The 26,497-nt window shown below is 47.8% G+C and overlaps 1 protein-coding gene across 1 annotated transcript in view; it reads left to right on the top strand.

The window, feature by feature from the left end:
• Positions 1–18,312, top strand: part of svild (supervillin d) — a 33,410-nt gene extending 15,098 nt beyond the window's left edge. Inside the window, exons 3-29 of the mRNA XM_030097959.1 lie at positions 157–191; positions 3,343–3,404; positions 5,372–5,469; positions 6,214–6,307; positions 7,450–7,940; positions 8,051–8,186; positions 12,324–12,471; positions 12,836–12,913; positions 13,246–13,332; positions 13,510–13,693; positions 13,786–13,958; positions 14,047–14,202; positions 14,290–14,426; positions 14,643–14,790; positions 14,916–15,061; positions 15,139–15,314; positions 15,426–15,561; positions 15,636–15,936; positions 16,038–16,192; positions 16,270–16,372; positions 16,461–16,668; positions 16,743–16,876; positions 16,986–17,141; positions 17,243–17,386; positions 17,471–17,583; positions 17,664–17,804; positions 17,893–18,312. Coding sequence (XP_029953819.1) covers positions 157–191; positions 3,343–3,404; positions 5,372–5,469; positions 6,214–6,307; positions 7,450–7,940; positions 8,051–8,186; positions 12,324–12,471; positions 12,836–12,913; positions 13,246–13,332; positions 13,510–13,693; positions 13,786–13,958; positions 14,047–14,202; positions 14,290–14,426; positions 14,643–14,790; positions 14,916–15,061; positions 15,139–15,314; positions 15,426–15,561; positions 15,636–15,936; positions 16,038–16,192; positions 16,270–16,372; positions 16,461–16,668; positions 16,743–16,876; positions 16,986–17,141; positions 17,243–17,386; positions 17,471–17,583; positions 17,664–17,804; positions 17,893–17,979 — 4,027 coding nt within the window. The 3' untranslated portion in view covers positions 17,980–18,312. The remainder of the gene's footprint in view (positions 1–156; positions 192–3,342; positions 3,405–5,371; positions 5,470–6,213; positions 6,308–7,449; positions 7,941–8,050; positions 8,187–12,323; positions 12,472–12,835; positions 12,914–13,245; positions 13,333–13,509; positions 13,694–13,785; positions 13,959–14,046; positions 14,203–14,289; positions 14,427–14,642; positions 14,791–14,915; positions 15,062–15,138; positions 15,315–15,425; positions 15,562–15,635; positions 15,937–16,037; positions 16,193–16,269; positions 16,373–16,460; positions 16,669–16,742; positions 16,877–16,985; positions 17,142–17,242; positions 17,387–17,470; positions 17,584–17,663; positions 17,805–17,892) is intronic.
• Positions 18,313–26,497: the final 8,185 nt, after the last annotated feature.

Below are 26,497 nucleotides of genomic sequence, written 5' to 3'. Positions count from 1 at the left end.
AATTTCAGTCTGTTTTACTGGATGTTTGATGGATTTCGTCGGTTTGTAACAGACATGTAAAATCTGCCATCGCTCCATTATGTTGGAGAGTGACCTCATTTGTTTCTCTCTCTCTCTCTCTCTCTCTCTCTCTCTCTCTCTCTCTCTCTCGCTCAGGCTGATGGAAAGCGGTGACACAGAGGAGCCAAAGGGTAAGATGAACTCTCCACTTTCGCCACGCACTCACATCCTCTTTTGTTTCACTCCATCCCCAGACTCATTCAAATTCTATCACACAGTGTGAGAATCACGCTGAGCTCATTGTCGAAGTCAGATTATCTACCTGCTTTGAAAGAAATTGGCATTTTAACAGTCTGAGAGCTGAGGGGTGAAAAGAAAACAAACAGACTTGATGTGCTTGGCTCTGCCGTGCCGTTTGCTATCTGCTTCGGAGTGAATGCTGCACCCCTGGTGATGCTTTCAATGGAGATGCTTGGCACGCGTTTGCAGCTTTTAGCGAGCGAACATGCCATCCGTTCCAGTTAAAATTACAGAGAGATGAAAACGCCAAATTCTGGCTGCCGTTCTGCCACCTGAGCCCCACAGCCTGAGATCCTGCCTGCGCCCGTCTCCTCTCTGCTTGGCCGACCTTTCTGCCTCTCTGCTTACATTATGGCCCTGACTTGTGTACTTAGCCGGGCAGCGACGTGTGAAAGAGCCGGACTGCGGCGGATAAATAAAGGCAGAGACGGAGAGGTGACGGGATGGCACGCCGGGCTCTTTTCGGACAGCGGGACATGCTCGGTGGTGCATGCTTTACACCGCTCCCACTTCAGTTTGCAAGTCGCTGGAGCCAATCGTACACATTCACTCCATGTTAGAGTCAGTAATTCATTTTTGGATGATGGAAAGACAGAAAATCCACACTTGTAAGCAGCTCATGGAAACTCTGCATAGAAAAAGCTCAAACTGCTGTATTTTCTCTGTGAGGCAAGTGTGCTAAAACACTCTAATCAGACATATTTATCCTCATAAGACAGATTTATTCACAACAAGACAGTGCAGTGAAGCATCGGGTCACAGTGCATCTTTGAACTGAAGCAATTACATCAATTATGTTGGGGTTACATTACATGCCGGTGGTCTAATCCTGCAGCTTTCTCCCCCGACGCTCTACATATACAAGCCTAAGCACGAATCGCACATGCCAAAGCCGGTGTATCCACCTGTAAATAAATCTCAGTCCTTAACCAAACACTCGGTGTGTTTGGCAGCGGCGCTCGCTCGCCGCCCGTCACACTCGCCTTGCTTTTTTCTTTTTCAGCTCCGCGCCGCCGCGCTGCCGCGGCGTCCTCTCACTGAACCACATCTGATCCGTGATGAGACGGTCTGGAATTTCAGATGCAGAAATGAAAAGTCAGATGCCGCCGTCGATAATCTGCTGACAGTAAAACATCAGCATGTGGCTTAATCAGTTTTCCAGGACCGAGTATTGAAGACTTCATTTGGTTTCTCAGCAGAACCTGATGAATGTGGTTTTTCTAAAACACTTGATGATCGGTGATGTTGAATTGTCTTATCCATTGAGAGCTATAATAATATGAGGCACAGCAGAAAGTTAAAGCGAGACTGTGTTTTTAACAGGAAAAAAGCCCCCAATAACTATAATATTATAATCCATATAATATAATAATATTTATCTATCTAACTTCACCACCAGATATCTTTTTTTTTTTTTTTTTTTTTTCTATCTGCCCCCAAATTGTGAACAATTTATGAATCAAGATGGAAAGTTTGCTGGAACACTCCAGTCACACATTCAACTGAAGTTTTTATAGCTCGATAATCTCTTTGTGATTTATTTGATCCTTTAATTCATCTGGTTTCAGTGTGTGAGAATGAAAGCAGAATCGGCGAGAAGACATGATGCTCCTGACATGGAGCCACCTAATTTTGTTATATTACACACAGTTTAATATCTTAATTTATTTCTGTTTCAGGATCATCTATTCAGATGAATGAAAATGCTTCATACAGACTTTATTTAATTAAAAACAAATGATAATAAATATTCCACTTGAGTGATCAGTCATTTTTATAGTGGCTTGTGGATAAACCAATTAGAAGGAATAAAAAACAGTCCAGTGTATTTTGCAGTTAGATGAGGAATGTGTGAGCGTGCTGCAGAGATCCTCCTCTTCCTCCTCCTCCTCCTCCTCTTCCTCCATGCTGGCAGAAGAAACCGGCGCTCCGAGCCAGAACGCCGCTCATGGTGACATGGAGGGTTTCCCCCAACCACACGGCTCTCCCACACGTCCGTCATGCGCTCGGCTCGACTCGGCTGCAGGCGTGTCCACACACACACACACACACACAAACGCGCACACACACCGCAGGTGGCACTGCCCACTGAGGGCGCAGCGCGGCGACAGGAATGCTGCAGATCCGCTCGTTCTCTGCTTGTTGATAATATAAAAGCTGCGTTAGCCGGTCCGGGGTTAAAGGCCTCTTCAATAAGCTCTCCACCGTCTGCTAAGATGGATGAAAACACTTATGGAGATCATAAACTTAAGTGGATTTTTTTTCCTCCCTCCTCTTTTGGATGTTTGATGTAAAAAAGGAAAAACTGGACTGAAATCAAAACTATAAGAGTACAGTCTGAGTGGAGTCACCGCTGTGTTATGTTTAGTGTTTCATCATCTGAACTAAATCACGCTCCGTTCTGGACAGCAGGGGAGCTTGGAAGACGGGGCAGATTTTTTTTTTTCCCCCTCTGCTGGAAAGAGTGAGTTTGTTGTAAGACGTCTAGTTGTTTTGGCTCGGAGTGTCGCATTGTAAAGACAATAAAAACATTCAGAACTGCAGAATGGACTTTGACTTCGCTAACTTCAGAAATTTGTGTTGTTTTGGAATATCATTAAATTTAATGGCTTCCTTTAGTCCTGATGAGAAGATTATGCTCTCATGGCTGCTTTTGATTAGGAAATTCACAAGAGAGCTAATTCTTTCTTTCTCTTCAGCACAGATGCACAAATTCTCAGTATTTCTTTCCCGCTCTTGATACATCCGTCTTTGGATCTTTGGCATCAGTTAGAGACTCACAGGACCCCGCTGGTGCTCGCGCTTGTTATTGTTCCCATTTTCCTCTTCCATTTGACCTAGCATACTGTGCTGTGTGCAGGTCGATCTACATAAGGTGTGTGTGTGTGTGTGTTTAAATGCTGACAGCTTGCGGTGTTGTGGATACCAAACACACGCCTTTCGTTCCGAGGTGACACTGAGTTTGAACGCAGGAATTTTTTATTGTTATACTGTTGTTTAGCTTCATGTATGTGTTTGTGTGTGTGTGTGTTTTCTTTTCAGTGGATGAGAAGCCAAAAGATCTGGCCAAGACGAGCGTGGCTTCCAAGATGTCTCTCTTTAAGGTACGGTTCGTGTTCTCGTTGCTCATATTTTCGGGAACACGCTGTAAATCAGTGTGCATGTTGAAGCTGATTTAAAGTCCTTGCTGAGCAGCGGGACCTGACCAGTGAAAAAAGAACTTCATACTAGTTTGGTGGGAAGCTGCCGGAGAGTGGCTTCACTGCACGGCTTGGCAAAAGGGGGTCTGCAGCCGTAAAGGCAATCTGTGGAGTTTTCCAGGGGAAGCAGAGGTTGGGAACCACTCGGTTAAAGGATGGTTTTGGTGGATCTCCAGGAAAAAGAATGTGTCCTCCACGGTGATGTAAGCTCAGTATGCGACGCAGAATCTCCGCAGTTGACGGTTCTTGGAAACGTGTCTTTTCAGTCCCAATGTCTTTGCCAAAGCGTCACTTCAATACCTCCGAAAAGCCTGCGAGATGACAGCACCTACTAAACTAAATCCTCAAAGAAATCATTTAATAAACACCTGGCGATCTCACATTTCATATCCCTGCAGGTTTTCCTCCTTTCTTCACTGATTTACTCACAGCCTTTCTCAGGACAGCTGGTCTCCACTTTAACTCCCCCCCCCCCCCGGACGTTTTGCTCCATCAATAACCAATTGAGTCGTTCCGTGCGGCGCTGAGCTGTCCTGCACCTGGATGCACGCTGGGCCAGCGCCGTGACTCCGGCTCGCACCGTCCTCCGAGGTGGAGGGGAAGTTGAAGGTCCAGAGGGCTGAAAGATGCACTCAAGAACAAATGCCGGATAATGTCCTCCGTCCCGTGGGAGACTCCGAAATGTGTGCTGGAGTATTAAGCTTTCCCAGGCCGCTTTTGTTTCAGAAGTGGTTCGGTTTCATGATGCTTGATGTAAATAGCCGCTCCAACTTGGCCTTTACAGACCAGGAGCGGTGCCAAGTAATGACCAAGTGAACCCAGATGGCAGCGAGTCATTCCAACCAGGAGACCTGCTGGGAACGCAGGCCAGCTTAAAATCCCAGCCTGCATCTTTCTGAAGGCCTCTGTTGTTTTAAATTGTCCGGTTTAGTGACCGATCCCCCTGCTTCTGTCTTTTCACCTATCAGTCATTTCTCCTCCACGCTCCCGGTGAGTCAGTGTCTCCAGCAGGACAGACGGAGTGGGAGTGAGGTTACACTCCGTCTGCTCCCTGACTCGGACGGGGGCAGTCGAACACGTCCACTGGGACTTTTGGGAAGAGATGCAGCTCGGTTAGATCTTGAATCCCCTGACTGACTTTCCCGAATGTATAAAAATCTGTTCAGCAGACAGCGGTACGTCCTGCCGGGTGGGTGGGAAAAAAAGAAAGTCTCCTCTTTATAGCCGGCGAATGTGTTTTAAAGTAGCCTCTAATTCTGTAATTCAAGGGAGCGCCATTTCCGATGTTTTCCTCACAGCTGGAGATCCACTTAACTTCAACCAGGTCACCCCAGGAGCCGGAGAACATGTTTACCAAAGTCTCACACAACTGCAGGGCTGCGCACAAGTTGGAAAAAGAAAATAAACTAAAGACTGAGAGACTGAAGAGTTTTTAAGATAAGAAACTGGAACTCCACATATATGGGACAAAAACAGCACTCTGACAGTGAGTCAGATTCTTCACCAACTGAAACAATAGTTGATTCTTCAGAAGGCAAAAAAAAAAAAATAAGAACAAACCACAGTGATTCAGTTTTAATGGGGAAACCGTACCAGCATTGCTCACCCTGCTTTATTATAATTCTAGCAGTGTGTACTCAGGGAGGGTGGATGTCTCAGCAGGACCCGTCCCACATTGCAGCGGTGACCTCTGAGCCGCCCGGCCGTAGCGTGGCAAGAGTTAACAGTTGTCCTGGAGTGGAAGGGAGGAGCCTCCTCCATTCATTCACTTCCCTTCTCCAGATATCTTTACAGCCGGCGAAGGACTCGAGCCGCTGTGCTTCTTTCAAACTTAAGCCTCACCTTCAGGCTGCTTGTCTCTGGCTCTTCAGGAAGCGGAGGGGATTGAGGATGAAAGCAGGAGTCGGCGCGCCCGCGGCGGGGGAAAGCACCGGCTAACCGGCGGCGATGAAGAAGACGCCTCAACCAGGTGAAGATCTGTTTATGCTTTTCCTTTATCCGAGCAGCTGCATCAAAACTTGATGTTTTTGCCCCGTGATGAGCCGAGTGGGCTTCAGTGCAGCGAGCGGCAGTGGGATATAGACACCTTGAAAACAGCTGACGCGCTCAGCGGGCGGACTGTACGCTGCACAGAGGTAATTACAGGCCCGCTGAAAGGCCGTCTAATGTTATAAACAGCTGTAGAGATAAACCAGATAAACCTGCAGAGCTTGCCATGCTCTCTCTCTCTCACACACATTCACACACACATACACAAATACATGAACACACCAGCAGTCGGAGGACTGTGGTAGCCATGGTGATGCAAACCAGATTTAGGTTAATAGTTGCACAAGTGAGAGACAGACTGTAACCGCTGGGATCAGTGTGTGTGTGTGTGTGTATTGGGGTGTGTATAGGTTCAAAACAATCCTCACTACTCTCCCCTCACTCTGCCGTTTGAACCCATCCACAAAATCCCCCCCCCCCGAGTCAGGAATAATGTTGCTATGCAGTTCAATTCCCCGTGAAGTAAATAAATGTGAAGTGTTTATTTTGAGAAGGAGTCCAGAAACACGCAAAGGATTCAAACGCATCAAAGGTTAGAACAGAAATGACGGCAGTATTCTGAGCGCGTCGCTTTGCTCAGCTTCCCAGATCATCGCGTGGTTTTTTTAACAACTCCGACACAGACTCATTTCCTCCCTTTTGTTGTTCTCCTCTGATTTCTCAGCCTCCTTAAAGCCGACATGAGCAGGGTAATGGATGAGAAGGCGTCCGCAGACGAAGCTCGGCTTAAACCCGCCGCCACCGCGGAGGAGAAGAAGGTGAGTTTCTTTTTTTAAAAACGATCCGTTAGATTTCACGAGACCCATTCCCGTGGACGGGGTTCCGAAAGGTCGTCGCCGTGACCTCCGAAGCCGATTCCAAAACACTGACTCACCTCCACTCGGTCTGTTTCAGTTTAGCGTTCCAAGTTTACTCGCTGCCCGTAACTCGGGTCGCTCACAACAAACACTCGGACTCTTTAACTGCCCGGGACGAAACGCTATTACATCACCCCGGCGCTGAAGCCATCCTCGCAAGTCGTGAAATTCTATACACACACACACACACACACACACACACACACACACACACACACACACACGTCATGCACTCTGGTGTTCATTAAAGCGGGACCACCAGGCTAGCGCTGCACTTTCACACCCAGCTGGCCTCACAATCTGCTCCGTCCTTCGTCGCCTCCTAAATCAGCACTCCGTCGTGACCTTTGACCCTCCTGGCACGGCGTCCCGCTATTGTTCCAGCTGCTGTTGTGATAAGTAATAAAAACGAGTATTATTATAAATAATAATAATTAACTTCATGATTACAGTTTTGAGATATTCAGAGATAACTGGTGTTATTTCGCTCCACATGTGTTCTTCATTAACATGTTTTTTTTGGATCTCTTTTGCTGAAACTAAGAAGAAGAAATGTAGGATTGTTCCTAATGAAGTAGATTTGATAACCCTTTGGAGTTCTCTCTCTCTGATTTAATAAAGCTCTGCATGTGTACAGACGCGCAAATTCAATTTTGCGTCCAAACACATGTGTAAGTGGATCTACCAACCGGAGGCCAGGAATAACACACTCCATCCATTTAGAGTGACTTCCTTGATCCGCGTTTAACACATTGTGGAGATGTGATGCTTGAAATGATGCGAGTATCAGCCTCGGCCTTCCTGACACAGAAACCCAGACAGAAAAGAGAACGACTTGTGTTGAATTTTTTTTGTGATGCATCAGTCGGAGACGAGCGTTGCATCGTAAATGGTTTTTGTTGGAAATCGGAGCCGCTCAACACGAAATATGCTGATTTTGTCAGAGTTAAATACTGTAATAAAAATGACTTTACAGCCTTTTCCATAGATGATGAGTTGTAATAGTTGGTTGAAGCCTTTCTTCCACTCTTCCCCTCCGTCAGTTTTCCAGCCTGCTCCCTGAGCGAGATGCCTCCCCTCCGCCCAGCCCCCCCTGCCTCGCCGCCTCGTCGCTGCAGCGCCAGGACTCGGGGCCCCACGGCATCAGGGGGATCCTCAAGAAGAGCCGCTCCACCAGCGTGGAGTCGGACCAGAGCGAGGGCTCCGTGCCCGAGCGAGCGCCGGCCCGCCAGAGCAGCGTCACGCTCAGCCACCCAGAGAGCGAGGAAGAGGAGGACGAGGACGAGGCGATCGATGAGGATCTCAATGGCGAGGACGAGTCGCTGAGCGAAGACGTGACGGACGGAGGGAGCTTCAGCGCGGGCCGGTCGCGGGGGGAGAGCAGCGGCGGCGGCGGCAGCAGCGGGGGAAGCTTCGAGGAGATGCGGAGCCCCTCACCCGACGACAGCCTGGAGCAGACGTCCACCGTGTCGGAGGACGTGGAGGATCTGGACAGCAGCCTGGACGGCAGCATGGGCGCCTCGCTCAAACAGAGGTCAGTGCCGACGCAGACCAAGAGCAACAGCAGGATTTTTTAAAGCTGCCGTCACAACTTGAAGGAAAACCTCTGTTGTTTTGCCTTTTTTGTTTTTTTTTTTTTTTTAGACTGGCAGAGTTAACTGGCGGAGACAGTGAGAAGAGGGAAAGAGTGAGAAAGCTGAGGCCATCTGACACGATCCAGACTTCTCTGGCTGATCGCTTCGGCCAGCTCCAGGATGCTGAGAATGCCTGGAAGAAAAAGGTGAGCTTCACTGGCTGCATAAACACTCCAGTCGCAGAGGAATCCTCACTTCTTCAACACGTTAGACAAAAGCCTTAAAATTCAGTTTTACCAACAAAGATATCACATTTTCAGCCCTGTGAAATGTGGCAGTAAGGAAACAGAACCACAAATGCATTTCTGCCTCTGCTGAGTCAGCTCATTTTCTTGAGCGGCTGCCAGGAGCCTGTGAGGTTACAGGGGATTCTGGGAGCAGCAGAACTGGGTGTGGTGATACCAAAGCTGGCGATCCGAGGCTCAGACTGCCTCCCAAGGAGATCGAAGGACACATATCCCTCCCCTTATCAAAATAAAACCCTACACCGTGACTAAATACCTGCAAGCCCTCTTAGCTAACGCTTCCTTCCTCGCCTGACCCTTTGCACTCTCCTCTCTCTCTCTCTGTCTCTGCTTCCTCGCAGCGTTGGGAAAATAATTTCCTCCAAAAGCTGGCTTTTGCGTTCTTTATAGTGTTCTTTGATTCCTCGCAGATGTCTATACAGTCCCGCAGAAAGACTGAGGCAGACGCACGCGATGAGAGCTTCTTGAGGTTTCTACATTCTCTTCTCCTCGCACGAGTGCGTTGAAGTGAAAGAACAACTCCGCGCCGCGTGATAACCGCTGCGTCGGTACAAAAGGAAAACCCTCCCGAGTCCCCGCATGGACAGCCTCAGCAGTCAAACCGGACTGCAGGCTGGAGGTGAAGTCATGGGTTTTTAAAAAGCACAGCGTCTTTTGGCTTTCCAGACCAGCGAGGCATTCGGGGGGGATTTCTGGTTTGACTTCTTGCTCGGTCCAAATATGAGCTAACCGTGGAATAAATGGGAAAAGCCGCCTCATGAATAATTACCAGGGGCTAAAATTTCATCAAATCCCCAGTCAAAAACTGAGAAGTTATGTCATTTTATATCAGCATTGAAACGATGAACCAACACAGGGTCTGAAGTTTGGAGTATTTCCACTAATGGCACAAAATCTGCCTGCTCATCGAGGGCCAAACTGTCTTTTTTAAATCCCTGTGTTTACTGCGGTCGCTACTGTGGAGCTCAGAGAAACAAACTTCTGTCACAGACACAGATAATAGGCCTCGATATCGCGCCTGCTCGAGCTTTGGTCCATGTAGTCGCAGTACTTGTGACTGTTCCTGCTACATTTCCCGTTTCCTCTCGGGGAAAAGCCTCTGGTTTTCCTGTTTGGGCCCGGCGCTCCATCCTGTTCGCCGCCGATCCGGGTCAGATGTTTTCTGCTCTTCGGCCGATGCGTTGAAAGCCCGGCAGACGCGACGCAGGCCGCGGTCAGCTCCAGATGTTTCCTGTTACACCGGCCTGCTGTAAAACGACGCCTCGTCGTAAATTTATTTTAAAGAGAGTTCGACATGTCGCAGAGAATGACAGAAGTCATCAGTCACATCGACTGATCGGAACACAGACGCAGTTTTGGCGCAACGTTAAGCTGCAGTTTTTACACGAAAATCCATTCAGGCTTTAAAGGAATACTATATTCTCATTTTCTAAACGCCTCCGTTTCTTATTTCAGTCATGACTCGGCTCAGCCCGGTCCGGCGCTGACGCTGCAGCTCCCACACAGAATCTTAAGTGCATCAGGACTAATTATCAGCTGTAATTATTCCCCTCAGTGTGTTGATTCCCAGAAAGCGTATTAGAGATAATCGACTAATCTTAACTTCATTACCTCCAGAGCATCGCGGCCGTCTTGGGTCTAAGCGGGGTAATTATAGCGTCGTCTGCGGAACGTCGATGCACTCTGTTCACGTGCGAGCCGCCGAAGGGGGGGAATACAGTTTTACTTGATTCCAACCGAATCTGGAAACTGGCTTTATGCTCTCGTAAATGGAAGTGACTCACTAGTGTCCTGTAATCTTTACCCTCCAGTCGTGTTATAAACACTCCCACCGCCGCCCAGAGCAAGTGACCCGAGTGCCTTGTTTAGTCTCCCAGGATAAATCCAACTAACTTTAGCCGCTGCAGGCTCGCCGTGCCCGGCTTCTTCTCCATTCTTTAAGTCTAATCCCCCCTCCTTTCTTCTTCTTCTTGTCCTCGTCCTGTTCTCCTTCCTGTTCTCTCCAGCCTCCTCTGCCCTCACCTGCAGACTCCTCCCCTCTCTTTGACTCCCCTGTCCTCTCAGCCTTTCCCCGTCCCTCCAGGTGAGTGGTCGTGCGGAAGCGCCTGCGCCCGTTTTGCATGAACTCGCTGCCGCTCGGTGCATGTGGCCGTGCCGGGCCGCAGGTGGTCCATATCTGTGTCTGAAGCGCCGCCCACACCGTACAGTACAGCGGGCCTGAGAAAAATGGTTTCCTGTAGAGGAGGAGGGGGGGGGCGTGAGGCCCTGTGCCTTCCTCCCCGCTCTCTGGGGTCCTGTCAGGCCAAGGTATTTCCCTTCCCTGATTGACTCCAGAGACGCGACCGCGGCTTTGTGCTCCCAGCTCTCCTGATTAGACAAACACACTGTTTGTAAAGGGATTGCTCTATTTACTGCGCAGATCTAATGTTTACAGCGTTCTGCCTTTGGTTGTGTTTTAGTATTTAAAGATTTGACACGGTCCTGCAACACAAAAAAAAGAAGTTTTCTTTTCTTTTTAATGGATTCCATGTGCAGGCTGGCACGTTTCGGGGTATTTCTTTGAACTTTTGTCTCATGTCAGTCTGATATTTGACCACTGGAGGCAACACGTCTGACACTGTGCACAGTCCAGAAACACGAGTCGCAGAGGGAGTGTGTGTTTACAGCGGTTTGAGGGTGTCAGCGCACGCCGCCGCTTCTTCTTTGTTTAATCGTAACACAACGTGACCAATTTGATTTACATCTTAGAGGAAGTTTGCTTGGGGAATAAAGTTGTTTTCCAATATATTACCAAATGCCACTTTATTTCTAATTAATTTTTTTTTTTGGTTTAATGTCTTGGAAACGCTGAGCCGTGCTCGGTATTATTCATTCTCACTTAGCTCTTGGCAGAAAATCAGCTCAGACTGGGAGGTAGTTTAACAGAAAGGTTTAAATTGCCGCATTGGTCAGAAAATAATAAATCTGTCAGCCGCGTGTTATTGCGCTGACACTAATTTGATATGAAAAAAAAAGAAAAAGAAAATCGATGTTGGACTCCATATTTTCCAGGGAAAGTTTTCTGCTGTTGTAACTTCTAATGCCTGTCTGCAGCTCCCCGCAGTTTTTTCCCACGTCTTTTCCTCTTCAAAGAACCGCTGACATCTGCGAGCGTTTAGGCCGACTCTTCGGGGCTCGCTGCAGAGCCGATGATATGAGTTACAGTGTGACAGTCGGCAGATCACACCGATCATCTTTCATCCATCAGAAAGAGAAAAGAAAAAAAGAAAAGCCCTCCCTGACTGGAGCGGACGATTTCATTCTCTTCCTCATTTTCTACCTCAGGAGTTATGTAACTAACAGCTGCATTTCACACATGACGATTTGCATTAAAGACTTAATTGAGTGCAGCATTTTGAGTCTTTATGTGTGTGTTACTCCTGTGCAGTGTCAGTTCAGACAGAGGTTTATCTTTGGAATGTGGCGTGAACGGCGACTTCCTCTCGCAAAGACCGACTTGGTCATTATTTACAGAGGAAGAAGTGGAGGCTGGAAAAAAAAAAAAAAAACCCTCACGGAGCCATAAAATGCTTCAAATATCTCCGAGTGGAATATCATTAATTACTGTAACACAGCTCCCGGGCCCCCGGGGGGCCGGGGGGGGCCAGTAAACCTCTGCCAATACATTTTAATGATCTCGCTCAGGTGCAGAAATGGCAGCGGGAGTAAATCACCTCGCGAACGCTCGAGTGAATAACGGCTGATGGATGAAGTCAGGAGTGATAAAAAGGGGGATTTTTTTTGCCTCTTTTAGTGTGAGAGCTCAGCGTTCCTCGTGTTTCGCGTTTGAAAGATAAAGTTTGAATTCGACCGTAAAACCGCGTGGAGGTTGTTGCTCTTGGAAAGAGTCGAGCTTCTGCAGGAATAATTAGAAAGTCAAGGATTTTCCATAACTCTGCACGCCTGTGCAGCATAAAACAGAAAATGCATGAGAGTGTTTTAACAAAAAGCATCCCACAACACCCGAGCAGCATCATTCTCGATTCTCTGCCCCGACAGAAGTCCTCCGTCGATCTGGAGCCCAAGATGTCCCTGGCGGAGAGGATGAAGATCCTGAAGGAGAAGGAGGAGCTGTGGAAGAACAAAGGCAAAGGAGCGGCCAACGACTCGGTGCAGTTCACCGTGGCTGGACGCATGGCCAAGAGAGGCGAGTTCACACTTTATCCTGGAGCACGGAGGGTTTCTCCACCACGTCTGGGTCCAGTCAGCAGAGATCAGTGATGAGGTGCTGTGGAGTCGACACACGTATTTAACAAGCAGGACTCAACAGCAGGTCTTTACATTAGTGTCTTTTTTTATTCTTAAGAGGGAGACACAAAGGAGACAGCCCACTCGATGCTGCGCTGCTGATATGGAGAAACAATTATTGCATCCTGTTATCAGCACAGACAGAAATCCAATCCTCTGCATGCAGGCACCAAGTGTGCAAAGGTTTATGAATAATTGAAAGGCTGTTCAATATTTTAAAGATTTCTTTTAATTGCAGTTCTCGCTCTTTTCTGCTCCACCAGGACTCGTGTCCGGAAAAGAAGAATCGCCGATTCCCTCTCGCAAGAAGTCTCACGCCACACCTGTGAAACCGCACGAAGGTATCAGATACATGAACAAACATGAAGGTTAATTACATCAGGAGTTGTTATTTTACTTTTTTCTCTAATATAACGATGTTTGGTCAGGTTGATCTGGATTTTTCCTTTTTTTTTCTTTCCAGTCAGGCAGGATTTTACCTGCATGTCACACATTTGTAACTTGAGCTTCTCAGTGCAGCCAAAACAAACAGTGCAGGACACTGAAACTTGAAGTCCTCTTGAATAAAAAGCAGAAGGGAGCACATTCACTGCAGTCTTTACAATAATTATTAGTGCTAAAACTTAGTCTAATGTAAGTCACTGATAAGTAAATATGTGCTTCTTCTGGTCAGAAATCTCCAGCAGGACCGATGTGAAAGTGGAGGGAGACAAACGGCTCGACAAGCTGGAGTCCTTCCTGGACAAACTCCACAATAAAGGTGAAACGTCCGTCAAAGCTCAGCAGAATGCGGCGTGTCCCTGAATGACCTCGATAGGATTGTTCTGCTGCTTCAAAGAGCCGCACAGTAACATCAGATTAGCACGAGAATGATATACGTGACGCTTCCTGTCCCATCTTTCCTGTTTCCTGGCGTCGCGGTCGCGGGGGCCGTCAGGCGTGAGCAAAAGCAGGACGTCCACCATCGAGGTGACGGCGGAGACGGAGAAGGAAGTGATGACGCTGGACGACGAGGAGACGTTCGGGAACTTCTACAAGTCCGTCCCGGCGTCGGTGCTGCAGGACTCCAGCGTGGTCGTGACCGAGGAGGACCTGAGCCAGATCCAGGCCGACTCGCCGAAGTCAGTCTGAATGACGTGGTTGTTTTGTCATCTCTACACAGATTTGTACAGTTTATAGCAGCGGTTTTTAAACGCGTCGTTCTTCCCTGCAGGCTGACGTCGGCCGTAGCCGAGCACAAGCGCGCGGTGCGTCCAGCCCGCAGGAACCAAGGCTCCAGGAACCCTCTGCGCGCCCTGGCCGCCCGCAACGACATCCGGCAGGTTTACACCGAGCAGCGGCTCAACGTGGCCTCGGTGGAGACCAAGAGGATCCAGGTGGAGAGGAGTAAGACTTCTCCTGCTTCTCTCCTTAGAGATGACGAGAGCGTAAAACATGGCGTTGGTTAAACTCACGTGCTGTGTCCCCTGATCAGTGGCGAAGCACTCCAATCTGGCCGACGTGGCTCTCGCCGGCCTCGCCAGCAAGGAGAACTTCCGCAAGGTCAGCCTGCGCAGCGTAAAATCCACCGACGTTGTGACCAACAACAGCGCGCTGCCGTACAACAAGCTCATGCTGATTCGCATCAAAGGTCAGAACACGACACGAGATTTGATGCGACTTTTCTCAAATCACGTTTATTTCTTGTCCAAAATGTTGTTCTGTTTCTGGGCCGCAGGTCGGAGGCACGTCCAGGTGCGCCTGATGGAGCCCACAGTTCGCTCCCTGAACAGCGGCGACTGCTTCCTCCTCATAACGCCGAAGCACTGCTTTATGTGGAGCGGAGAATTCGCCAACGTCATCGAGAAAGCCAAGGTAAATACTGTTATAAAGAGCTGGAGGAAACATTCTTCTTGTAAAAGTGATGTTTAGTTTCCAAATAAAGACTTCATGAGATTAAAATCAGTTCCTTGAACAGGTCAGATGTGATTGCAATCATCTGAGAACTGTTGCGTTTCAAGTTTTTAGCTATTTCACAGCCCGAAAGCGTCTTCATTTTCTGATACGTTTTGATAACGGTTGAAAACGCAGGCGTCGGAGATGGCGTCGTTCGTTCAGGCGAAGCGGGACCTGGGCTGTAAGGCGCCTCAGGTCACCGTGCTGGAGGAGGGCATCAACACCGACAGCAGATGGGCCAAAGAGTTCTGGAGCCTGCTGGGCGGAAAGGCCAAGTACAGAGGTATGTACACACACACACACACACACACATAATTTAATTATGAACAATGAAATAGGAACACACACTGCAGCCACTCTATACATGTGCTGACCTCGGTTTTTGTGGTGTGTTGGTGTGTGTGACAGGGGCAGGGGAGCCCGAGGAGGATGAGCTGTACGAGAGCGGCGTGCTGGACTCTAACGGTATCTACAGACTCCAGGGAGACAAACTTGTGCCGCACGAAGACGCCTGGGCGTCCATTCCCAGCGTCTCCCTGCTCGACTCCAAAGAGGTTCGCTCCCGTCGGCGCGAGAACTGCACCGGAGGAATCCGACGCGCTCTAAATGTTTGCACGGCGTCGCCCGCCAGGTGCTGGTGTTCGACTTCGGCAGCGAGGTGTACGTGTGGACGGGGAAGGACGTGCCCTTGAGCGACAGAAAAGTGGCGGTCAAGCTGGGGAAGCAGCTCTACGGCGGCAGCTACGACTACAGCAGCTGCAGAGTTAACCCTCTGGACGCCTCCTGCACCAACAAAGACGTGCCCGAGTGAGTACAACACACACACGCCCTGTCACTATCGAGCTTGGAGAGCGGAGTTATTGTAGCCTCTAGTGGTGTGTGTGAGCCGGTGCAGCGTTCATGGTGTGTGTAATCCAGGCAGGGGGAGAGCCGTCCCAGCTGGACTCTGTTCGGCCGCCTGTCCGAGCACAACGAGACGTCCCTGTTCAGAGAGAAGTTCCTGGATTGGGCCGAGAGGAAGAAAGAAGAAGCGGCGCCGGATGAGGAACTCAAGGTAAATCAGATTCCGACACTTCCTGTTCCCGTTTCGAGTTCTGCAGGTGTGACAAATCTTGTCTTGGTGCACAGAGTCCGGTACACTCCGTTCCCCGCTCCCCGCTGGACCTGGAGCTGCAGCCGTGCGACGCCAAGGCCATGCTGGACAGCGAGCCGCAGCCGGTGAAGACGGTGCTGGAGGGCGTGGACGTGCACCGGGGCTACGGCGTGGTGAGGACGGAGGACAGCCGGCAGGCGGAGCTGTCCACCGTCGGCGTGGAGGCCTGGCACATCAGAGAGCACGGCGAGGAGGAGCTGCCCGAGGAGAGCCTGGGCCAGCTGCACGAGGGCGACGCCTACATCGTCCGGTGGAAGTACTCCATCACCACGCTGGGTGAGACGATTCTCCTGCACAGGGAAAGTGAAGAATTAAAAACTTGGAGGTGATTCATAGTTTATTTCTGGTTTAATTGTGGTCCTTTCGCGCTGCATCAGTGGGGAAGCGGCAGAAACCCGGTGAACTGAGCGCCGGAGCTCCTGGGAGAGAGAGGACCGCCTGCTTCTTCTGGCAGGGCCGCCACTCCAGCGTCAGCGAGAAGGGAACCTCGGCGCTCATGACGGTGGAGCTGGGGAGCCACAGAGGGTCGCAGGCGAGTCAGAGTCTCAGGTAGACGTCCTCGGGTTGAATGAATCAATGAGTTTGAGCTTGTGGATCTCGGCTGTCCAGGTGTTGGTGAGTCAAGGAAAAGAGCCTCCGTGTTTCCTGCAGCTCTTCAGAGGATGTCTGGTCATCCATAAAGGCAGCAGAGAGGACAGCTCCAGCAAAACAGGTGGAGTGAGCTTCACCTCATTCACCCGGGGAAAGTACAGGAAATCTTTTCTTGAATTTTAAAGGCCATGTCTGCTTGGCCTCTCCAGGAGCCTGGAGGCTGTTCTGCGTCCGTGGAGAGGTGGAGGCGGAGGCCTCTCTGGTGGAGGTGGACTGCCAGCGGGCCAGCCTGCGCTCCCGCGCCAGCCTGGTGCTGCTCGGCGCCCAGAAAGGCCAGCTCTACCTGTGGCACGGCTGCAAAGCGCAAGCCGGCGCCAAGCAGGTGGCCAAGCGAGCCGTGGACAAGCTGACCCAGAGGTGAGAGCGCGGGGTGGAGGACATCCAGATGTGTGTGTTTTCCGGATGTGTGAGAGTTTCCCCGTGTGTGCCAGGTGTCCGTCGGAGCTGGGCCTGAGCGGCGGCAGCAGTGTGAAGGTGGAGGAGGTGGAGGAAGGAGCCGAGCCTGCGGAGTTCGTGAAGGCTCTGGGCCCGCAGGACAAGAAGGCGTACGACTGCATGCTGAAAGGTTCGACCGCTCCTTCTGGAGGCTTCACACCTCGGAGTAACGCCCAGGATGATGTGGATGACGGTGTGTGTGTGTGTGTGTGTGTGTGTGTGTGTGTGTGTGTGTGTAGATCCAGGGAAGTACAACTACACGCCTCGCCTCTTCCGCCTGAGCGCCAGCTCCGGGATGTTCGAGTGGGAGGAGCGGCTGAGTCCCTCCAGGGTGGAGGAGGGCGTGATGGCCATGCCCTTCCTGCAGGAGAACCTGTACTCGGCGCAGCAGCCAGGTGACACGCAGACGTCCAAACACCCGTCTGCAGCTGAATCCAGCTGCTCGCAGAAATCCAGACATTAAACCGGGAGCGATCTCCTCTCTTCTCGTCCTCAGCGCTGTTTCTGCTGGACAACCGCATGGAGGTGTACCTGTGGCAGGGCTGGCAGCCCGAGGACTCGCAGAGCACCGGCTCGGCCAAGATGCGCTGGGACAGCGAGAGGAAGTGCGCCATGGAGACCGTGCTGCAGTACTGCAAAGGTCAGAGGTCGCAGGAGGAGCGTTGAGATCGTAAGCAAGTCTTGAGTCAAGCATATGGTGGAAGACGTGCGCTTTGATTTCCAGAGAAGAATCCTCGGCGCCCCCCTCTGGCCTACCTGATCCAAGCAGGCGGTGAACCCCTGACCTTCACCAACATCTTCCCATACTGGGAAAAAGACCCCAGCGTCACGTCAAAGGTGCCTCCCTCACCGTCACGTCTCTGTTGTTTTTACATCTCTGTTTTCTACGACTGAACTTCCACTGTTTCACCGCCAAGAGCAAAGTGGTGCTGGTGAAGGACGCGCTGTCCAGCCTCAGCAAGCAGCAGTACTCCATCGAGGAGCTGACCCGGAAGCCCCTGCCCGAAGGCGTGGACCTCATGCGTCTGGAGGACTACCTGTCCGACAAGGACTTCAAGGTAAATCGGGAGATCGTCAGTAGTCGCTATTGAGAGATACAGTGTGTAATGAATAATAATCACCTTTTGTTGCGTTGTTATTTTCCAGACACTTTTGGAGATGAGTAGAGTGGAGTTCAACGCCCTGCCAAACTGGAAGCAAAAGAACTTGAAGAAAAGCAAGGGTCTGTTTTAAATGAGCGTTTTCTACACAGATCTACTGTTTTTATACCGTTTTCAGCAGCTTTTCTTTTATATATATATTTTTTTTTTATCACGAGAAAAAAAAAGAAAGTATCTTCGTTCTGTGAAGGATTATGAGGCAAATGTACAATTATGTTGAAATATCGCTCCATTTTTTAATAACAGTGCCATTTTTACTGTTTCCTTTTGTCTATAAAATATTGTAGCCAAAAATCATTATGTGCAATTGTTAGTCTTTTTGATGGAAAGATGTCCCCCGTCTACATTTGTTACCATCATGATATAAATATGTAATATACCTTGAATGAATGTGTTTTTTTTTTTTCTTGTGCATAAATGTTTGCATTAAAAAAAAAAAATCACCTGTGGTTATCAGACCGAGGGACATTTTTCTGGGGAAGCCAGCTGTGTGAGAAGAAAATAAATCAATCTGTTAAATTGTCGGAGCTGTCAAAGAAGAGAAGACGAGCAAAACAAATCGAAACACAGCGTGCAATCCCAGTGATTGTTTGATTGTGTCTGTTGTTGTATCAAACTGTGGGGGGGGGAGGGAAAAAAACCTAAAGTGTCAATGAATTTTATCTACAAAAGTTTTTTTTTTTTTTTTTTTATGTTCACCTCGGTACTGAATACTTCCTGGTTTGCATGACATATTTACCCGTGCGCCAGTTATGGCCACTCTCTGGTTGTTTGGGACCAAACCTAATTGGTATAAATGTGTTTTTTTTTGTTTCGTAAGGTTGTGTGAGGAAAATGTGCAACGCTAAAAGTATTAAGTGTGAGTGTGAGAGAGAAACTGTATCTATAAAACTGCCTTTTCCAATACGAAACATACTGATGACTGCCTGAGATTAACTATTATGGATAAATAAGTCCTCTGCATGGTGTTCACAAAGAAAAAGATAAAGATTTGTGTATTGATTTGTAGCGATATGCATCTTTCTGTGACCAATAAGATCTGTGTTAAATGTGGAGGAAGCCACCAGGCCAGCGGCTTTGTTTTCTTGGCACATAAAATCAAGCAGTGGTGGTGTGGGATCGAGAACGTACTCAGTATTCTCTTTTAAATAAAAAGAAAAGGAGGAAAAATAGTTGAATGTGAGTCTTTTTTGTTCTAAAAACTTTTTATTCAGTTATTGGCTATATACTAGTGTGTATTTTTGACATGTAACTGATGACTATGAAACATTTTGGTGGGATTTTAGAGAATATTCCAGAGAAAACATGAACAAAAGAGTTGAAATAATGTAGGAAAACTGTTAAAAAAAAACAACTGTACTGAATCACAACATTGTTCCTGAACTGCTCATCAAACTATTCGGTGTGTGTATGTGTTCATGTGTAACCACCAGAGGGCGCTGTCTGTCCAATTTTCACTGTCTCAAGAAAAAAATGCTCTGGCAAAGAAATGATGAATAACAAAGACTTCAACACAAATAATGTCGAGAGTGAATAAGAAGTTTTGTTGGAGGGCAGAAGGTTTGGAAGTTTCTCAAACACTGTATAATCAACTGTAAAAATCTCATTATGTTTTACCTGAGTCATGCTTTGGTGTGTTTGAGACCGTTTCGGATGCATCCTCGCATCGCCTGGCATACTGTGCTCCCACACACCAACACAGAGGTGACTGTGAAGCCGACCTGCTCTGCATTAATTCTCTGTATCCGACGCCTGTAAACAGCAGAGCAGAGCTGTTTCCACAGCAGATGGCGGGAGGCAGTCATCGCTTCCTGGAACAGCGGCCGGGCTGCTGGTTTGTTTATTTATGATCAGCTCTGTCCTGCCAGAATGAATCACCTGCATCTCTCCGCCTCGCGGCTCAGGTGCTCCGGCAGCCGGCGGCGAGGAAGACGTGCAGGCGAACAATGAGAACATGGCAGGATGGAGGTGGACCGGCATGTCTGGGACCGCAGAGTCTCCAACTTTATGATCAGAACTTGTTCTCTGTGTTTAATGTCATCTGTGTGATTCCACCCTACATTTCACATAAGCGCAATGATACATTTTTAAAATACATGTCTTTCAATATTTCAGAGGTTAGCCATGTGTTCTGGTCATTAATCGGATCAGACATTTGTTCGTTTCGGTGTGATTTTCAGAGAAATGTGTTGATTTTCTGAAAGAACAAGTAGCCTGAACCTCTTCTCACTGAGTCCACTTGTTTGATGAACATCAAAACAAACTCTCCTCCAGGTTTTATTCTAATCAGTGGGAAAACATCTCACTGTTCTCCGACCAAGGTTGCTGAACACAGTCTGCCTCGTTTCACATCTTGATAAGTAATTAGCAGGAGTCTGCTTTGCTTTGCTCGCTTCGCTGTGATTGTCTGCAGCCTTCAGGACCCAAATGTAAACAAAGGAGGTGTCTTTAATTCATCTGCTGCAAGAAACAAGAGCAAGAAATCATGTTTTACAGACTATAATGCTCCATCAATGCAGCGTTTCAAGTAAAAAAAACAATGTTTATGTTTCTGAAAAGTTTGATGTTTACATGACAACATTCTGAATATAATATCTGTTTACATGAAAACAGCAGAAAAACTGGAAGAAATGTAGTTAGTATCCCAGACCACTAGTGGGCGCATAATGAAACCACACAGAAGACCAAGAGGGATTTCTGTTATGAGCGACTCAGCAATGAAACTTCTAAGTCCCTGGAGAATACAGACTGGGGGTCATGACCCTCTGGAGGCCACCGTTGTTATTTCCATTCACATGGAGGTGTAGGAGAACTGCTGTATCTACTGTAGAGCAATGCACAGAGGCAGAGTTTCAGAAAACTTGCGGTTTTCCCATGGTTGCGTGGAGACGGAGTTGGACTGGTTTCAACAAGTTGCATTTTCAGTGTCTCTGTCCTCCACTGTCATGTAAAAAGATATCCTGAAACATGCATAACACAAAAATACAGCTTTCTCTCGTCATACAGTGCCCTCTAGTGGCCTCAGGTTGTATATACAGGGTTTATTTTAAACATGTTTGATTTAGAATCTGAACAAACTTTCTAAAACTGTTGGTGGTGCTTATCTTGAACCTCGGGACTTTGCTGTTGCCAGAACATGATGATGACGGTATCAAACTGCAGCTTTCAATATTTGGTATTTTAATTAAAGGAAAACGTCAAACTTTTCATTTCTTTCATTGGATCTCAGCTTTCATTGTTCCAGAGACGTCCTCATCAGCCTTCTCCGTCTTTGCAAGAAACTCTGCCAGCTGATTTTCAAACAGCACAAAGAGACAGAAATAGTAAAAAGAGACTTTTTTTAATGCTTTTTTTTTTATATTTCCAATTATGTAATGAGCAGACTCCAAAAACCTCAGCAAAAGCAGCAGGACAACAAAAGAAAAAGACTGAATCAACATCACAACCAAACGTTCTCGAGAGAATCGATTTCCCCGGAACGAGCCAATCAATTCTCACACTCGGTTTATGCAAACACGCCACGTTTCACACACCCACTTACTTCATGAGATAAGATTTTTATTATGCCTTCGCTGCAGAGATGAACCCATTCTGTTGAGCCCTCCAAGATCTCATAAATCACACGGTAGCACTGCCCGGCTTGCTCTCCGCTCAAAGAGGGAAGAAAAAAAAAAGAAAAAGAAAAGACGAACACAAAACTTGTTTTTGTTTGAGAAATCCGAGGCCTTGAAAATTTCATTGTGCGCTTGAAGCACAGTTAATACTGAAGTGAAACAACCTTGTGCGTGTTGGTGTGTGCGTCTGCACGCTGAGGACCGACGGTAAAAATAGAGACGATAATGTTTCTGATCAACGCAGTCGCCTGTAGCCTGTGGCCTGGCCTCCCTCCCCGCAGCGTCCCGCCGCCAGGTTTCTGCAGAAAATTTAGACGTTTCTCAGACTGCTACAGGGCTTCTAACGCCGAGCTGCACAATGCGGACTCTCCTGAATGGCCATTGATCAGCGAGCGATGATTCACATCCAAAAACACCTTGAACCATTCAGGTTCACTTTGGTGAAAGTTGCATTTTTCTCTCGTCGATTTTTTGCCTTGGAAAAAGAGGTATTTCACACATTATGGCGGCACAATACAGTCTCTACAGTACCTTGAATTTCAGAGGCATTGCTGAGATAAGTTTCTGTGCTGTGAATTTTTAACATCCCATGAATGTGGGACGGAATTCACAGGGTACTTTTGTTTCAACGTTAAATCTACGCCGCAGAAATCAACAGGAATTAAAAGGATGTACGCCTCAAACATCACGGCTCCCACACAAAGAAACAGTTTATTGGATTTTGTTTTCCAGCAAACGCTCGCTCGAAAGGACTTTTATCTGACAGGTCGAGGACAGACGCAGCGCTAAAAGTCGACGGTTCCACTAAAATCCGCGTCACCTGCTCGCTGCCTTTCACCGCTGCCGCTAAACGTTCAGTTTCCAACTGCACCTCTCGGAGAGTTCATCATGGATAAATCCACACATAGAAAACGGACGGGGAGAAAAATAAAAGGTTTCATTCAGCTTGGAAACCAACTAAAAGAGGCGAGATCTGCAAAAAAAATTGATTTTTAAAAACTGACAAAAAAAAAAAAAATGGCTGGAAAGTGGCTGAAACTCCTGTAATGGAATTTAAATGAAGTAAAACAGTCCAAACCTTGAAAAGTTAAAACAGTTGAAACGGCCTGAATTGTTATCCTAAAAAAGATCGAACCACAAAACTGTGAACATGGTGAAGACTGGCGGCGGCGGCGAACAGGAGTGAAGCCGATTCATGGCTTTAAAGTTGAAACAGCTGTTAAATTCCAGGCACGAGGTACATTTTTGGTGACTTTAGCAACATCAGATATACAAGTTAATGCTGTTTTTTCTTTATTTTTTCAGATTAAATGTATTGTGGATCTACAAATTTTACTTGTAAAATTCAGATTCTTTGCTTAAAACGGAACATTTTTGTTGCTTTGGAGCTGAGTCTCGGTTCCAGTAATCCCACTTGGTCATCTGTTGATCTGAACGCACACTGGAGTTCACGCTGATTAATTATCCCTTAGATGACAGCCATCCAGGTTTTATTTTAGGAAAACCTTCAAGGCCACTGAGTTACAGCTGGATGTATGATCAAAGTTCTATATCAGGAATTGTACATCAGGTGATTTCAGTATCAAAATGAAAGGATGCTTTTTTTAAATTTTTTTTTCCCGCATTCAAGTTTTCTTGTCTTCCCTTTAGAAGACAATGATTAGAATTTACAGGAAGCAAAACAAGAGGCAACACAATCCTTGAATTAGAGCAGAACAGATGCATGTTCGATGAAGCCTTTTCATTAAATTTAGACGATACCATCAAAGTCATCTTTTTTCTTTTTCTATGTGGATTTGTTCATCTCTCTGGTGCAGCTTTCCACTGATGTTGGGCTTCTTGTCTGTTCGAAGTGGACAAACTCCACCTGCTCCAAGCGATAAGTGATAAAGATCAAACGCGGCGGAGAGCTTGAAGTGAGATACCTTTCCCTTCTGAAGAGAGTTCTCTTCTTTGAGCGTCGGCCTGAAATAAAAAAAGCGGCTGCATTTCATCCCACAGTCCAATCTGATAAATATCTCGTGCGCCGAGCGAAAGACCACTGTGAGATGAGCGCAGATGGGATCCTGACAGGAACACTCACACAGAACCAGTTCTCTTTCTTCTCTTACGTACATCTGTCCGGTTTCCCGCAGATGAAACAGGAACTGCGGCCGACAGATTGATTGAAACGTCTCCCTGCCTCTTCCAATCCGTCACTTCTTCCTGTTTATCATCGGATCCATCTGAGGGGAAATCCACTTGGGTCGGGGCTGAGCGTGGCGTGGGGGGCTTCAGCCGGCTTCAGCTGGGGCTCCGTCACCAGGACCCTCTGAGAGAGGCAGCGGCGCCCTGATTTCTTCATCTGGCCTCTCTGAACATAAAGGTAGCAGCTCCTCCTTTGATGGCGGAGATGACTGAGTGTTATTCGCTCCGAGCCGCTTTGATATTCTAATGCCAAAAGTTTTGTGCTTCAGTGAGAGAGAGAGAGGCAGGCCTAAAAATTTAATCTGAGGACAGGAGGGGATTCGGCTAAGCTCCTGGAAGAGGTTTCTCAGCTGAAAAACGAGGCGAGTCTGGATATTCAGATGAATTCATCTTCCCAATGCTTCTTGTAATTAAAAATGCAAGAAAGAGAAATGAAGGAGAGAGAGCACAATAATCTGGACCTGCGTGAGATCGAAGTGGAACATTTTAGGATTTATTTAACAAAGAGGCTTTATCTGAGATTTGGGAAAAAAAAAAAAAAAAAAAAATCAATATCACGCACTGACTTTCAGAGATGATGGAAATGAGACACCTACACAGCCACGGTGTGTGCAAACAAACAAAGTGACTCATGTCAGCCGTTTGGAGCAAATTCACTCTTCTGTGGGTTCGTGCTGAGCTCGTTGGGGAACTTATCGTGGGTAACTCAGCGGAGGGGCGGCGCATTAAATTGTTCCCTTCTGTAAACAAATTCTCCCAGTTTGCTTCCATATCCACGCTTGTTTATCTCCAGCTATTCAGGAAAGGATGCTAGCAAATCTAGGCCTTAAATAGAGAGTGTCAAACATAAGGTCCAGGGCCCAAAAATGGTCTCCAAGAGGCTCCAATCCGGTCGGATGAACCACAAAGCAAATTGTTAAGGTTTCAGTGAAAACCTGCATCAGGAATCAGGAGTTCTCGGGATATCCTCGCTGTGTTCACCAGTCGTTAAAGTTTAACGAAGACGGCGCCGCTCAGTGAGTCTGGGCTTCGCTAATCCCTGAAAGCGGACTTAAACTTGCTCTCCGTCATGGAAAAGTGCCTCTGAATGGTTTCCGCTGGCTTTAAACTTGGTGATGGGACTCGGCCGTCCGTGGTTATTACAGGCGCTCCGCTCCTTTGTGTCTAATTCCCGCTAAGCCCCGCGGTCGTTAAACAGAGGCGTCCGCAGATTCATAAGGAGTGACCTCTTTAGTGTCGGAGGGAAGCGGGGGAGCTCGTGCCGGGGCTCAGTGTCGGCGTCTCCCTCGGCAGACTCTAATGCGAAATGAGAAACTTCCAAATGACACTCGTGCCATTGTGCGAGCGGAGTCGTCCTCTCCTCTCAGACTGAAAGCAGCAATCTCAGCAAAGTAAAGATGGCATAATGGGAGCAATTTCCTTGTAACATATTCATTTTCTTTCTCCGTTTGATGGGCGGAGGGGGTTCTTCTTACAAACATCCACTTCTGATCTTCTTCTTGGCCTATTTTGTGCTTTTCAATCTTGGCTCATTTTTGGACGAAGATCTCCATTTTGCTTCCGAACACCTCTGAGTTTCTAATTTGAATCAAGACCCTTCAGATTCAATACCTGCGGACCTCTCCAAAATCCAATCAGCACTCCAGACGAGATCCCCGGAGGAGCTCCCGGCTGAGCGACGTCCACTGGGCTCAATTGACCCTGGAATTAGTCTGCAGCCGGCGGGTTCGTTGTTGGGTTAATACGATACTGAGATCTCCCAGAGGACGGCGTGAGGTCAGTCCAGACGCTCGCCTCTAATATGGAGCAAATGAAAAGAAGACCCTGAGGGCGGTGTGTTTTAGCTCTGTGTGTACAGTCACTGCGCTTTGTGGCTTTTAGTCATTGCTGAGACTTCAGATTCCCCCACGATTCCCACGAGATTTTTTTTTTTTCCTTCTTCTTCAAACCTTGCCGTCGCTCTCCCTTTGATGTGCATACATGTGCCACCTGCGGTTTGATACACACTCATTCTCCTACGCAGATGCTGTGAAATTGACTTGGGAGTTGTGTTTACCTTCGCCTGTGATTGCACCAACACTTGAAATGTACAGTATAGGCTGCACCAGCACACACACACACACACACACACACACACACACACACACTCCCAAAAATATTCGGAAGCATAAATCAATCAGTATCATCTCAGCTGGGTTCCCCTGTCATAGCAGGTGCGGCGCAGCACAGCGGCAGCTCAATTACGTGTGTCATTTCCAGCGATGTTTTTTTTCTCTGATTTCGCTTCTCGCGCCGCATCCTCTTTCACTCCCGTCGGTTAGCTTCCATTTTCCTTCGTCTCGGATCTGTTTCCCGTCTCTTTTGAATCTCGGGTCAATCATCAAACAGTGAAAAAGGCTATTTTCCAGCCCAGCTCAAAGGATTTGTAAAGTCAAGGTCAGGGGTGAAATTGTGCACACTCACAAAGCAACAGAGTGGCAAAACAAGAGCGGCTGTGATTGGTTTCAGCTCCGGCAGGCAGGCTTTCACCGGTGATCGAATGAAAAGGCTCCGCTCAGGTTCTGTCAGTCTGTTCTGGACTCTTTGATGGGGAGCGAACACTTGAGCTGCAGTCGAACAGACATGACAATATCCTTTGTGTTGGCTTTGAAAAGTCAAACCTCTTTAACCACTTTGACTAGACAAGGTTAGTGGAAACTACGACCTCGAGTTAACTTTTGGACAGAGTCAGAAATTTAGGATGGCTTGAAGAACTCTAAAACCTTCGTTCCCCAAAGCTATTATCAAAGA

The sequence above is a fragment of the Salarias fasciatus genome, chromosome 8, assembly GCF_902148845.1.
Source record: "Salarias fasciatus chromosome 8, fSalaFa1.1, whole genome shotgun sequence".
In the NCBI taxonomy this organism is placed as follows: Eukaryota; Metazoa; Chordata; class Actinopteri; order Blenniiformes; family Blenniidae; genus Salarias; species Salarias fasciatus.
This window is presented reverse-complemented; position numbering and strand designations above follow the sequence as displayed.